The sequence below is a fragment of the Oncorhynchus clarkii genome, chromosome 9 (genome assembly GCF_045791955.1).
Source record: "Oncorhynchus clarkii lewisi isolate Uvic-CL-2024 chromosome 9, UVic_Ocla_1.0, whole genome shotgun sequence".
Lineage (NCBI taxonomy): Eukaryota > Metazoa > Chordata > Actinopteri > Salmoniformes > Salmonidae > Oncorhynchus > Oncorhynchus clarkii.
This window is the reverse complement of record NC_092155.1, coordinates 52,335,967-52,351,936: the sequence shown is the minus strand read 5'-3', so window position 1 is coordinate 52,351,936 and position 15,970 is coordinate 52,335,967. Positions and strand designations below refer to the sequence as shown.

General features: G+C 41.0%; 1 protein-coding gene across 1 annotated transcript in view; it reads right to left on the bottom strand.

Annotated features, from left to right (window-relative positions):
• Positions 1-15,970, bottom strand: part of LOC139417289 (band 4.1-like protein 1) — a 97,988-nt gene that overhangs the window by 20,669 nt on the left and 61,349 nt on the right. The window contains exons 7-11 of the mRNA XM_071166552.1: positions 9,308-9,526; positions 8,603-8,690; positions 8,120-8,272; positions 6,757-6,854; positions 664-839 (exon numbers count right to left, since the gene is read on the bottom strand). Coding sequence (XP_071022653.1) covers positions 664-839; positions 6,757-6,854; positions 8,120-8,272; positions 8,603-8,690; positions 9,308-9,526 — 734 coding nt within the window. The remainder of the gene's footprint in view (positions 1-663; positions 840-6,756; positions 6,855-8,119; positions 8,273-8,602; positions 8,691-9,307; positions 9,527-15,970) is intronic.

The following is a 15,970-nucleotide window of genomic DNA, read 5'->3' as shown; positions in this document are numbered from 1 at the left end:
GGTGTGTTGCAGCTCTGCACACTGAGCTGCAGACAATGAACCTTTTAAAGGTCATTTCACAGACGTTCGCGGAGAATGCATTTATGTTAAACCCTTCAGATGTTGGCTCAACTGTAAATTACCAGAAGTAAAGTGCAATGTTCTTTTCAATAACGTGCCTAGGCTTGATTCCCGGCCTATGTATAACAATGTCATATGGACTTTCAATAATACAACAGTTGTTCTCAAATAGTACAAAGCCTGTTTAAAGTTCAAAATCGTTCACAGTACAATCAGATGCTATCTATTCTATCTGCCTACCACTGCAATATACACTCTTAGAAAAAAGGTGTTTTTTCGGCTGTCCCCATAGGAGAACTCTTTAAAGAACCATTTTTGGTTCCAGGTAGAACTCTTTGGGTTCCATGTAGAGGGTTCTACATGGAACCCAAAAAGGGATCTACCTGGAACCAAAAAGGGTTCTCCTATGGGGACAGCCAAAGAACCCTTTTGGATCCTTTTTTCTAAGAGTGTACTGATGCAAATTTGAAATAACAATGAATAAACAAGAACCTACTTGACAAAGAGGCATAACATTTTTTTACAGAGTTGGCCCATATTCTAAGTGGTGAGTATGTTGTACAAATTCATGATGTTATAGTACAGTAATAGTCCGGGCCTTACCTCCGTCCACACTGCGGGGCAGCAGGTACCTCTTGCTAACCGAACGGTCAAACTGTGGAGCTGGCCGGTCGATCAGCACACTGGCCTGACGCGACTGGGCCTGGGTCCGTCCACTGTAGCGGAATTTGGAGCCAATCACCAGGAAGCCCTTGGGAGGGGGCTCTGGAGACACCAACCTATAGAGAGACTCAGTTTTAGTATGAAGGTTTAAAGAGATGGACACTATAATGTTTATATTTTTTATTAAACATTAACACGAGATCGTAATTTTGAATTTACATGTTTAATTACTCTGCCATTTTTAAAATCATATTCCTTCCGTCCTTGACTTTTCAAAATAAGTCTATATAACACACTGTCATTGTTAAAATCTTAATATCGCAAACAGAATTTGTGTTAAAAGCAGTTTTATTTATGTACCAGTCTGTCTTTAGTTATATATACATATCTACAGTATATATTGTATGTATATACACTGAAGAAAAATATAAATGCAACATGCAACAATTTCTAAAATGTTACTGAGTTACAGTTCATATAAGGAAATCAGTTAATTTAAATAAATTCATTAGGTCCTATTTTATGGATTTCACATGACTGGGAACACAGATAAAATATGCATCTGTTGGTCAGATACCTTTAAAAAAAAGTAGGGGCGTGGATCAGAAAACCAGTCAATATTTGGTGTGACCACCATTTGAATCATGCAGCGTGACACATTTCCTTGGGGTGGCAGGTAGCCTAGTGGTTAGAGCTAGTTGGGCTAGTAACCGAAAGGTTGGTGGATCAAATCCCCAAACTGACAACGTAAAAATCGTTCTGCCCCTGACAAGGCAGTTAACCCACAGTTCCTAGGCTGTCATTGTAAATAAGAATGTGTTCTTAACTGACTTGCCTGGTTAAATATAAAAGAATAATGAACATAGAGTTGATCAGGCTGTTGATTGTGTCCTCTGGAATGTTGTCCCACTCCTCATCAACAGTTGTGTGAAGTTGCTGGATATTGGCGGGAACTGGAACACGCTGTCGTACACATCGATCCAGAGCATCCCAAATGTGCTCAATGGGTGACATGTTTGGTAGAATGTAGGCCAAGGGCCTTAGAATCTCATCACGGTATCCCTGTGCATTCGAATTGCCATCGATAAAATGCAATTGTGTTTGAAGTCTGTATCTTATGCCTGCCCATACCATAACCCCACCGCCACCATGGGGCACTCTGTTCACAACATTGACATCAGCAAACCGCTGCCATCTGCCAGGTACAGTTGAAACCGGGATTCATTAGTGAAGAGCACACTTCTCCAACTTGCCAATGGCCATCGAAGGTCAGCATTTGCACACTGAAGTCGGTTACGATGCCGAACTGCAGTCAGCTCAAGACCCTGGTGAGGACGACAAGCACACAGATGAGCTTCCCTGAGGCGGTTTCTGACAGTTTGTGCAGAAATGTTTCGGGTGTACAAATCCCAGTTTCATCAGCTGTCCGGGTGGCTGGTCTCAGACGATTCTGCAGGTCCTGGGCTGGTGTGGGTACACATGGTCTGAGGTTGTGAGGCTGGTTGGAAATACTGCCAAATTCTCTAAAACGATGTTGGCGGTGGCTTATGGTAGAGAAATTAATATTCAATTCTCTGGAAACAGCTCTGGTGGACATACCTGCAGTCAACAAGCCAATTGCACGCTCCCTCAACTTGAGACATCTGTGGCATTGTGTTGTGTGACAAACTACATCTTTTAGAGTGGCCTTTCATTGTCCCAAGCAGAAGGTGCACCTGTGTAATGATCATGCTGTTTAATCAGCATCTTGATATGCCACACCTGTCACGTGGATGGATTATCTTGCCAAAAGAGAAATCTTCACTAAGAGGGATATAAACTAATTTGTGGACAAAATTGTAGAGAAATATAATTTTTGTGCACAAGGAACATTTCTGAGATATTTTATTTCAGCTCATGAAACATTGCCTTCAGAAAGTATTCACACTCTTTGACTTTTTCCACAGTTTGTTGTGTTACAGCCTGAACTTAGAATGGATTAAATTGAGATTGTTTGTCACTGGGCTACATACAATACCCCATAATGTCAAAGTAGAATTATGTTTTGAGAAATGTTTACAAATTTATAAAAAATTAAAAGCTGAAATCTTTTGAGTCAATAAGTATTCAACCCCTGGCAAGCCTAAATAAGTTCAGGAGTGAAAATGTGCTTAAAAAGTCACATAATACGTTGCTTGGACTCAATAATAGTGTTTAACATGATGACTACCTCATCTCTGTACCCCTCTGTACAGGATGCTCTCGATTGTGCATCTGTAAAAGTTTGTCAGGGTTTTAGGTGACAAGCCAAATTTCTTCCGCCTCCTGAGGTTGAAGAGGCGCTGCTGCATCTTCTTCACCACACTGTCTGTGTGGGTGGACCAGTTTGTCTGTGATGTGTACGCAAAGGAACGTTGAGTGAGAGATTGTTTTCCTGACACCACACGCCGAGTGCCCTCACCTCCTCCCTGTAGGCTGTCTCGTCGTTGTTGGTAATCAAACCCACTACTGTCGTGTCGTCTGCAAACTTGATGATAGAGTTGGAGGCGTGCATAGCCCCGCAGTCGTGGGTGTAGAGAGAGTACAGGAGGGGGCTGAGCATGCACCCTTGTGGGGCCCCAGTGTTGAGGGTCAGCGAAGTGGAGATGTTGTTTCCTAACTTCACCACCTGGGGGCGGCCCATCAGAAAGTCCAGGACCCAATTGCACAGGGCGGGGTTGAGACCCAGGGCCTCCAGCTTGGTGATGAGCTTGGAGGGTACTATGGTGTTGAATGCTGAGCTGTAGTCAATGAACAGCATTCTTACATAGGTATTCCTCTTGTCCAGATGGGACAGGGCAGTGTGCAGTGTGATGGCGATTGTATCGTCTGTGGACCTGTTGGGGCGGTATGCAAACTGAAGTGGGTCTAGGGTGGCCGGTAAGATGGAGGTGATATCCTCGTCTAGTCTCTCAAAGCATTTCATGATGACAGAAGTGAGTACTACGGGGCAGTAGTCATTTAGTTCAGTCATCTTTGCCTTCTTGGGTACAGGACAGAGGTCAACCAATTAATCGGAATGGCCGATTAATTAGGGCCGGTTTCAAGTTTTCATAACAATCGGAAATCTGAATTTTTGGGTGCCAATTTTGCCGATTTCTTTTTCTTTTCTTTATACCTTTTTTTTAACTAGGCAAGTCAGTTAAGAACACATTCTTATTTTCAATGACGGCCTAGGAACGGTGGGTTAGCTGCCTTGTTCAGGGGCAGAACGACAGATTTTCACCTTGTCAGCTCGGGGGATCCAATCTTGCAACCTTACAGTTAACTAGTCCAACGCTATAACCACCTGCCTCTCGTTGCACTCCACAAGGAGACTGCCTGTTACACGAATGCAGTAGAAGCCAAGGTAAGTTGCTAGCTAGCATTAAACTTATCTTATAAAAAACAATCAATCAATCATAATCACAAGTTAGCAACACATGGTTGATGATATTACTAGTTTATCTAGCGTGTCCTGCGTTGCATATAATCGATGCAACGCTGGGGGATGATTTAACAAAAGCGCATTTGCGAAAAAAGCACAATCGTTGGATGACTGTACCTAACCATAAACACCAATGCCTTTCTTAAAATCAATACACAGAAGTATATATTTTTAAACCTGCATATTTAGCTAAAAGAAATCCAGGTTAGCAGGCAATATTAATCAGGTGAAATTGTGTCACTTCTCATGCGTTCACTGCACGCAGATTCAGGGTATATGCAACAGTTTGGGCAGCCTGGCTCATTGTGAACTAATTTGCCAGAATTTTACGTAACTATGACATAACATTGAAGGTTGTGCAATGTTACAAGAATATTTAGACTTAGGGATGCCACCCGTTAGATAAAATACCGAACGGTTACGTATTTCACTGAAATAATAAACGTTTTGATTTTCGAAATTATAGTTTCCGGATTCGACCATATTAATGACCAAAGGCTTGTAAGGCTCTGTATGTTATGTTATAATTAAGTCTATGATTTGATAGAGCAGTTTGACTGAGCGATGGTAGGCAGCAGCAGGCTCGTAAGCATTCATTCAAACAGCACTTTTGCGCGCTAATAGCGTTTCAAACGTCACTCGCTCTGAGACTTGGAGTGGTTATTCCATTTGCTCTGCAAGGGCTGCGGCTTTTGTGGAGCGATGGGTAACGCTGCTTTGAGTGTGGCTGTTGTCGATGTGTTCCTGGTTCGAGCCCAGGTAGGGGTGAGGAGAGGGACGGAAGCTATACTGTTACACTGGCAATACTATAGTGCCTAAAAGAACATCCAATAGTCAAAGGTATATGAAATACAAATGGTATAGAGAGAAATAGTCCTATAAATACTGTATTAACTACAACCTAAAAACTCTTACCTTGGAATATTGAAGTCTTATGTTAAAAGGAACCACCACCTTTCATATGTTCTCATGTTCTGAGCAAGGAACTCAAACGTTAACTTTTTTACATGGCACATATTGCACTTTTACTTCTCCAACACTTTGTTTTTGCATTATTTAAACCAAATTGAACATGTTTCATTTTTTATTTGAGGCTAAATTGATTTTTATTGATGTATTATATTAAGTTAAAATAAGTGTTCCTTCAGTAGTGTTGTAATTGTCATTATTACAAATAAATATAAAAGAATTGGCCGATTAATCGGTATCGGCTTTTTTTTGGCATCGGTATCGGTGTTGAAAAATCATAATCGGTCGACCTCTAGTACAGGAACAATGGTGGCCATCTTGAAGCATGTCGGGACAGCAGACTGGGATAGGGACCGATTGAATATCCGTAAACACACCAGCTAGCTGGTCTGCGCATGCTCTGAGGACGCGGCTAGGGATGCCGTCTGGGCCAGCAGCCCTGCGAGGGTTAACCTGTTTAATGTTTTACTCACGTCGGCCATGGAGAAGGAGAGGGGGGGGTGGCGCAAATGCCGTCATTCATCCACGGTTTCTGGTTAGGGTAGCTTTAAATAGTCACAGTGGGTACAACATCTCCAATGCACTTTCTTATAAACTCACTCACTGAGTCAGTGTATTGTTGTTCTCTGAGGCTGACCGGAACATATCCTAGTCCGCGTAATCAAAACAATCTTGAAACGTGTAAATGTAGGACTCTAGAGAGTTAATGGATTTTAACACAATAATTAATTGTGGTGTTTTAGTGGTTTTCCGTTTGTACATATGGCCTACATTTTACATATCTAATAAAAATGATATTGTGTTCTTTGAAGTATATTTTCTTTCGTATTCTAATGTTACCTAAGACCTTCATAAACACAACCAAATGATTATTTTTGCAATAGCATATATTACATGTATTTATCAGACTGTTAGAATGTTGATGTCAAGAAAACGCGTCATTGGCTTAGATGCGGGAGTATCGAGGCCCGGCATTTCTAGTGTGAAAGAGAGTGTCATACTATCTGGAGCATAAATTTGACAGAGGTAAAAGTGTCTGGTAAGTAAGAAATTACACTTAACGTTGCAGTCTTTTTCTTTGCCATTTCTAAAAGCTCAACCAAACTGTGTAAGGAAGGCCCAAAAAACTGTCAAAGACTCCTGTCACCCAAGTCATAAACTGTTCTGTCTGCTACCGCACGGCAAGTGGTACCGGAGCGCCAAGTCTAGGTCCAAAAGTCTCCTTTACAGCTTCTACCCCCAAACCATAAGACTGCTGAACAATTCATAAATGACCTTGATTAACCTGTACACCCGCACATAGACCCTGTATATAGCCTCGTTATTGTTATTTTATTGTGTTATTTTTTATTACATTTTTTACTTTAGTTGATTTAATAAATATTTTCTTAACTCTATTTCTTTAACTGCATTGTTGGTTAAGGGCTTGTAAGTAAGCATTTCACAGTAAGGTCTACTACACCTGTTGTATTTGGCGCATGTGACAAATACAATTTGATTTGATTTGCTTGTTGCTGTGCAATGTAGCATGAGCTGTGTGATGCTTAGTGTCTTAAGCTGAGTGTGTTTGTGTGGGTGCGGGTACGTGCATTTGTCACCAGTGAGGGGCAGATGCCTACCTGAAGAAGGTGTGGTGTTCAATGCAGACCTTCCACAGGCGTTTGGAAGCCCGGTGGTTGGGCAGCTTGAAGCCGATGGTGCTCTCAAACTGTTCATACTGAGGATGGAGGGGAGGAGTGAGAGATGGGGGAGGAGTGGGGGATAAAAGGAGGAGTGAACCGAGGGAGTGAAGGAGCACGTGTGTGTGTGTGTGTGTGTGTGTGTGTGTGTGTGTGTGTGTGTGTGTGTGTGTGTGTGTGTGTGTGTGTGTGTGTGTATGTGTGTGTGTGTGTGTGTGTGTGTGTGTGCGTGCGTGCGTGGAACCATCTCATGACCCTTGATAAAAAAACAAGGAAATTGCACCCTGTATATTGTACTCTATTCTCTAAGCAGTAAGAGTGTGTCATTCAAACACTACACAGCAGTACTGAAAACTGGGCCCATACAGTAATTACACTGTGGGTTTTAATGCTTTTGAAGTAGATAGTTGGAAGAAAAGATCTTACACAATCCCTGAATGAAGATATCAGTGTCAGATTAGGGTCTCTATTCAACTCGTATCACGGAAGTTACAGCGTTACAGCGTAATTTAAATGTAAGGCCAATGTTCCCTTGTTAACTGAGAATACACAGAAACGCTGCATATGTAGGCTCAATCGGAATTTACCTTTACATTAAAAAAAAATGCGATACAGATTGAATAGAGTCCTAACATTCTGTAGATACATAGGCCCGCAGAAAGCAGAACAGAGAGGAAAACCATCGGTAGATAATCACTTTAGGAGGAGAAAACCAGAGCAAGCAAAATGAGACACTAACACTTCTAGAGAGCAAAATCCCTGATGAAAGCATATCCTTACACGCAGCCCACCATGCTTTGAAGTCCCAGTGCTCGGCAACAGAAGAAGAAGACCGTTCCCACTTCCAAGACCACAAAACATCCCACATCTCCCTAATCTTTAAGAATAGTAACTTGACCGCTATAAATAGCCCACATTGAAACAAATCATGCCCAATTATTCCATGGCTCACTGAGTCCCCAGATAAAATTCAAAAAGGGACACTTCAATAGAATCTGTTTAATAACACCTACTGTAGCATTAAGCTCGCATAGGACAACTGGCACATCAGGTCACAGCAGCCATGCTCGAAATCCTAACTATTGTGAAAGCATGAAACAACTGTAAAGATTGATATAATGGTTGACCTTTTTAACCATGTCATGCTTTGTGGCACTTAACTGAGTTGTCACAATTGTACAGTTGGCTGCAATGAACTGTTTTGCCTGTTTTTCAGAGTTAGTGTAGACTTTGAGTGAAGTGAAGTCATGTCAAACAAAATGCATAATGTAGGCTACAAGATAACATAATATGGTCTATTTACCTCCCCGGGGCGTATTTTGATGTAGAAGTTGCTCCTCTTGTAGGAGATTTTGAGGATCTTCGGCCAGGCGAAGCGGTTGATCCTCAGACGGTCACGGTAGATGAGTAGTCCGTTGGCGCTGACGCCAAGCATGATGTCAATGCCCTCTGAATCCTGTCAGAGACAAAGGGTGCAACGGGAGGGAGGGAAGGTCAGGGATGGCGAAGAAGTGTGTGTGTCACTATCATACGGATCCAATCCAGATAGATAAGATGAAGTAACATGAAGTAACAAGCGCTAGATGCGAACAGGCTATCAAGTTGACATCTTGTGACTATTCTTTTAAAATGTTTTCCTTGCTGATTAGTCTAAACCATATTTGCAGCCTTACATTCTTAGTTACATTGTTGTCTATAATGTAGCAGTACGCACACACACACGCACGCACACACAACAACACCACACCACAAACAAACACAATTTGTAAATCTTTCCATACTGTACCTTGGCGTGATGCAGGTCTACACCATACATGGAAAGCTTCTTGGCATTTTCTAGAAAGTTCACCTCTGCCTCCGCTGGACTCATTCCCCTAAGGGAGAACACAGAGGCTGTCATTGGACTATTACGACACCACAACTTACAGCACTTTGAATAAAGAGAACAATGGGTCTGTTTGGGTTATAGTACGTAGGTTTGTCATTGGAATTAGTGGTTGATGTATGGTTGTGGCACAAACATGTTGAGGTCTGCTCAGGCTCTGATTAATGTTAGACTTCTGCATGTTTTGAATGTTTGCATGAGTCAAGTGTGTGTAACTAATTTAATTGTCTATCTACTATCCATATACGTTCATGTATTGAGAATTCAACACAATTGGTAACGACCTAGTACCAAATGGTACATATCAGGGGCGGACTGGCCATAGGGGGATTTGGGCAAATGCCAGATGGGCTTGTCCATTTTTAGCCCAGTGGGCCTGTGGAAATTGTGGGATTTGCTCAAAACCATAATAATTTAGCTAATTCCAGTCCCAGTCCGTCCCTGGTACATACTGATGCTTGTGTCAATGAAACCAACGTGTCTACTATGCAATTGTTAGGTAATTACCATTTTAATTGTATTTGAATCTATGCCGACAGCGTAGACCTGTGCCGGAGGCTTTTTATTTACAATGATGATCTGGCACGTGGCCGGTCAGGCCCTGACCTGTAGTTGCGGTGAAGCTCCATCACCCTCTCCTCTAGCTCCCTCGTCTGGTTGGGGGCGAAACGGAAGTCACTGATGTAGTCGGGCCCGTGTTCCTCTGGCTCATAGTCACCCAGCTCCGCCTGCACCGTGTAAGAACCTAGCAGGGCGTAGGTCCCGAAGGAGCAGGGCAGACGCCAGGACAGCATGTCGTCCCTCAGCTGTAGACACAGGTAGTACCTGCATGCATCGATGAGTCATGTTCATTAGGCACCAAACGAAGGACAATGTATTCAAACAGGGAGAGGTCTACCTGGTCCAATAATAAATGCTTTCTGTTTAATGTTGCATAAACAAAAAATATGTATTCTGTTTCATGCCCTGATGAACATGATCATGGATAGACAAGAGGCAAACAGCATAGAGGGAATGCAGGATTTATAAGGCAACTTCCCACAGCTCGTTAGTCCCTCCCACATGAAACAATGCCCCTGTTTACTATAGAATAGTATAGTACTTACTATAGAATTCTGTAGTAAACTGTAGTATACCGTAGAATACTATACTCCATGCTGTAGTATCCTTTGATCATGTGTAGTACTTAATAGAGAATTTTGTAGTATACTGTAGAATACTATACTACACACTTTAGTATCCCTTGATCGTGCAGTACTTAGTATAATCGTGTAGTATACTGTAGAATACTATACTTCATACTAGGGAAGTAACGATTCACCGATACGCATCGGTCCCTGATTCAAATGTTTAAGACACAAGTGCATCGGTCCACAGACCCCAAACCGATCCAAATGCATCGGTCAGAAAATATATAAAATGTTACAAATCGCTGGTTCACTAAATGTATTAGCTTATATTACATTCTTTCTACCTTCTGAAAATATCTCTCATCTTTAGTGACGACTGATGCTTCCTGTCCTTCAGTGTCGAACTGCATGTAACTGTGTTGACAGATATTGATCTACAAGTTATTTTGCATGGCGAACAACCATAGGTGATATAAGTAGCCTAGTCAAACTGTGCTGTCACTGTGCGCTCCCTCTCAGGGCCTCTAGGTCACCAGGCTGATCATTAGGGTGCACACCTGTCACCAGCGGGGTGCCAAGATGGCGGCTTGAACAGATGCTTTCTTACCGAGCTCAGTACCAAACTTCAGAAAGATTGTGAAAAAAACAAGTTTACAGTCATTACTATTTTTATTTGTTTAAGATATAAGACCTTTCCTGTGACTGGAATAATAACTGGATAATTTATTATTTCGGCATGTCCATGCAAAGTCATGACAAAAAAAGAAAGCAAGAAGTTAGCCGTTCTATTGCTAATCAACAAGAGAGAAACGTGCTTATAGACAACTGCCATAACTACGCTTGCCCTATGGATAATATCATGCTTTCGAATGCTGTTGAATTCCCCTCTTTACCAGTTACTCTGTGCAAACCTCCAATCTCCAAAAAACCCAACATGAAATCTGACATCATGGCTACCCTCTACTTAATCATCAACTCCAGGTCTGACACCATTGAGAAAATGGTAGGCGTAAACACCATGGTTATCGGAGGCTTGAAAAAGACTGGAGTTTGCATGTGGTGAAATCAAGGATGTGAAAACGAGAGTGGCAAAAGTTTAAAAAAGTGTGGAAAAGAATAACAATGTCTACCATAGACGTCTCAGTGATCTGGAACAATACACAAGAAGATGGAACCTGAGACTCTACGGCTTGCCAGAGGTGGAGAATGAAGATGTGTGAGGAGTGGCTATCCGCATCTGCCAAGAAGTTTTGCCTGGAGAGAAGAACAATACCATCGACGGTGTGCATTGCCTTGGCAAGAAGCAACAGCAAAACGATTCAAGACCAAGGGGTATCATCATCCTCATCACTGACATTCTAAAGGGATGCTGTCTGGAAAGCTGCTAGGAAGAACGCCTTCCTTCAGAGCCATGGTATGCGTTTCGCCGAGCATTTCAGCCCGGAGGACATAGAACGAAGGAACAAGTTGTGGCCAACGATCAAGATAGCACGAAATGAGGGAAAGGCTGTTTACTTCGTCGGAGGACGAGGCTTCATCAACGGTTCAGAAATCCATATTCCTCCCTAAAATCTCACCAGAAGGAACAGATTGATGGTTTAAGCCATGGCATGCTCATGTTCCTTATATTGTTTACCTAACTAGCATCAGGTGACTATTTTTCGGAATACTCAGGTACTTAGTTTAGTTTGTTCTTGTATGACCAGAAGACCTATTTTGTTTACAAACTTACGAAGAAGACTGAAAGTTGTATTTATTTTTTATGTATACAGTAACCAAGATACTGTTTTAAAGGGCATACAGGTCTGCTCTGACTTTACACGGTTATTGTTCTATTAAGTTATTAATACTTATTTCCAAAAAAAGGTCTTAGGAACGTGTATATGTAAAACCTTTTTTATTCAATTTTTTTTATTATTTTATTTATTTAACTTTTATTTAAATTATTATTTTGCATTTTATGTCTCAGAATAGCTCCTGATTACACTAAATAGGGTTAATAGTCTCTCTTACTACAAGAACCCTTGGTTTGGTCTTGAACATAATTTTCAGTTGAGTTGAATTTCAAAGCCGGATAACGTCTAGCTCAAAGTTTATGGAATAAGCTATTTTCACTTTAAATTGACTTAAATGGTACAGATCTCGGTTCCTTATCATTTACGTTCACTGCTCCTACGTCTTTGACTCATCCTACAACAGTTTATACTTTTATATCATCTTTGTTGTTTTGTCTTTGTCTATAATTTCTCTTAACTTCTTAGAGATAGGGGGCAGCATTTCCACTTTTGGATAAATAGCGTGCACAATTTCAACTTCCTGCTACTCATGCCAGGAATATATTATATGCATATGATTAGTAGGTGAGCATAGAAAACACTCTGAAGTTTCTAAAACTGGTTCAATCATGTCTGTGACTATAACAGAACTTATGTTGCTTTTTTCAAGAGTCTCACTCATTTCGGCTGATGCCAACTTCTGGAGGTCACAGTGGGGCAACAATATTTGGCTTTCCCATGGATCTGAACGCTCCGCTTGTGTCACTACAATGAAAAATAGCTTTGGTGGTAATATTCTACACTCAGAATGTGACTGACCCCTTTGGTCACTTTATTTATCTTGTGATCAGTTACAATGACATTACACTCATTACTGTAAACTTCTACGGGTACAACACCAAACATGAGAATGATGAGTTGCTTGAATCTATAGAGAAACATATACTTAATTGGTTATCTAAATTTCCCAATTCGTTATTATTGATAGGACTTTAACATTACTATAGATAATTCAACTGATAGATGGCCCCCAGGTAGGCCAACCAATCAGAATTTGGGTTTAATACTTTTTATGGAAATTTTTGATCTTACTGATATACGGAGAGAGAGGTTTCCAGCTTACAGATCATTCACTTGGAGTAACAAAACAGGTTCCAGACAATCCAGAATAGATTTGTGGCTTATATCCAAATGTATTGGTAGTGAGTGTGTTACTACAAATATTTGTACTACTCCCCTCACAGACCATAGGGCCATTTACATTAATATCAAAATATTTACCCCTGATACTAACCTTGGTAGAGCATCCTACTGGAAGCTAAATAGCTCATTATTAAATAATGATATAGTTCAATTTGAGGTTAAAGATCTGCTCTCACACTTTTGGGAAAGGGCTTGTGAAGAAAAATGTTATTGCAAGAACTGGGAGCTCTTTAAATTTGAGGTGTCCAAATACAGTGCCTTGCGAAAGTATTCGGCCCCCTTGAACTTTGCGACCTTTTGCCACATTTCAGGCTTCAAACATAAAGATATAAAACTGTATTTTTTTGTGAAGAATCAACAACAAGTGGGACACAATCATGAAGTGGAACGACATTTATTGGATATTTCAAACTTTTTTAACAAATCAAAAACTGAAAAATTGGGCGTGCAAAATTATTCAGCCCCCTTAAGTTAATACTTTGTAGCGCCACCTTTTGCTGCGATTACAGCTGTAAGTCGCTTGGGGTATGTCTCTATCAGTTTTGCACATCGAGAGACTGACATTTTTTCCCATTCCTCCTTGCAAAACAGCTCGAGCTCAGTGAGGTTGGATGGAGAGCATTTGTGAACAGCAGTTTTCAGTTCTTTCCACAGATTCTCGATTGGATTCAGGTCTGGACTTTGACTTGGCCATTCTAACACCTGGATATGTTTATTTTTGAACCATTCCATTGTAGATTTTGCTTTATGTTTTGGATCATTGTCTTGTTGGAAGACAAATCTCCGTCCCAGTCTCAGGTCTTTTGCAGACTCCATCAGGTTTTCTTCCAGAATGGTCCTGTATTTGGCTCCATCCATCTTCCCATCAATTTTAACCATCTTCCCTGTCCCTGCTGAAGAAAATCAGGCCCAAACCATGATGCTGCCACCACCATGTTTGACAGTGGGGATGCTGTGTTCAGGGTGATGAGCTGTGTTGCTTTTACGCCAAACATAACGTTTTGCATTGTTGCCAAAAAGTTCAATTTTGGTTTCATCTGACCAGAGCACCTTCTTCCACATGTTTGGTGTGTCTCCCAGGTGGCTTGTGGCAAACTTTAAACGACACGGTCTTGGTAGATTTGCAGTGGTCTGATACTCCTTCCATTTCAATATTATCGCTTGCCCAGTGCTCCTTGGGATGTTTAAAGCTTGGGAAATCTTTTTGTATCCAAATCCGGCTATAAACTTCTTCAAACAGTATCTCGGACCTGCCTGGTGTGTTCCTTGTTCTTCATGATGCTCTCTGCGCTTTTAACGGACCTCTGAGACTATCACAGTGCAGGTGCATTTATACGGAGACTTGATTACACACAGGTGGATTGTATTTATCATCATTAGTCATTTAGGTCAACATTGGATCATTCAGAGATCCTCACTGAACTTCTGGAGAGAGTTTGCTGCACTGAAAGTAAAGGGGCTGAATAATTTTGCACGCCCAATTTTTCAGTTTTTGATTTGTTAAAAAAGTTTGAAATATCCAATCAATGTCGTTCCACTTCATGATTGTGTCCCACTTGTTGTTGATTCTTCACAAAAAAATACAGTTTTATATCTTTATGTTTGAAGCCTGAAATGTGGCAAAAGGTCGCAAAGTTCAAGGGGGCCGAATACTTTCGCAAGGCACTGTACCTTAGAAAATATGGTAGTAATCTTGCTAAAACCAGAAGAGCTAAGGAGGAAAAGGTGATCATTAAGATAACTTCCCTTTCTCAGGGGTCCCCAGCCGGCCTCTTGCGGGAGGAGAAGATGGAACTAATTTAGTTACAAAATAAACTGGATAATATATATAGATTAAAAGCAGAAGGAGCCTTTATTATATCTAGGAAAAAATGGATTGAGGAGGGAGAACAGAATTCATCCTATTTTTTTAGACTTGTGAAATTTCACTCTAAAAATAACACAAAAACGGAATCACTAAATACTGTAGCAATTTTTACAGAAAATTGTATAGCTCTACGTACTGTCAGGAATTCACAGATATGTTTTTTAACTCACTGAATAATGTTCACTCTATCAGTGATATAGAATCTAAACAGTGTGATGAACCCATCAAAGTTGAAGAGATCATAGAGTCTATCAAACATCTAAAGAACAATAAATCACCAGGTGTTGATGGAATTACATCAGAATTTTACAAATTATTTTCTGAACAAGTAGCTCCCTTCCTATTTGAAGTCTTTACATTAAACATTAAAAACAATGTTCTCCCTCCTATAATGAGTCAGGGGTTAACAACACTAAGCCTAAAAAATAAGTGCTGCTCATCAATAACTGGCGTCCAATTTGTCTTCTTAATAATGACTATAAGATATTAGCCTTACTAGTTGCAAAAATAATTAAAGAAGTCCTGGATGCAATCATTGATGAAACACAGTCTGGCCTCATGAGGAACAGACATATATATATATTTTTTAATTTTACCCCCTTTTTTCCTCCCCAATTTCGTGGTATCCAATTGTTAGTAGCTACTATCTTGTCTCATCGCTACAACTCCCGTACGGACTCGGGAGAGACGAAGGTTGAAATCCATGCATCCTCCGATACACCACCCAACCAAGCCACACTGGTTCTTAACACAGTGCACCTCCAACCCGGAAGCCAGCCGCACCAATGTGTCGGAGGAAACACCGTGCACCTGGCAACCTTGGTTAGCGTTCACTGTGCCCGACCCGCCACAGGAGTCACTGGTGCGCGATGAGACAAGGATATCCCTACCGGCCAATCCCTCCCTAACCCGGACGACGCTATGCCAATTGTGCGTCGCCCCACGGACCTCCCGGTCACAGCCAGTTACGACAGAGCCTGGGCGAACCCAGAGTCTCTGGTGGCACCCGGGAGGCCCTGGAACAGACATATTTCTAACAATGTCAGACTAGTATTAGACATACTTGACTACTCAGAACTAATAACCGAGGATAGCTTCATATTTTTTAAAAGATTTTTACAAAACATTTCATAGTCATAGTCCTTAATATATAAATACACATTTTCTCCACACAGATATTATATATGGAATAATCGGGATATATTGTATAAAAAAATTTCTTTGTTTATAGAATATTGGTTCCGAAATAATATCCTATTGGTGAGCCAACTGGTAAATGCAGAGGGTATTTTAC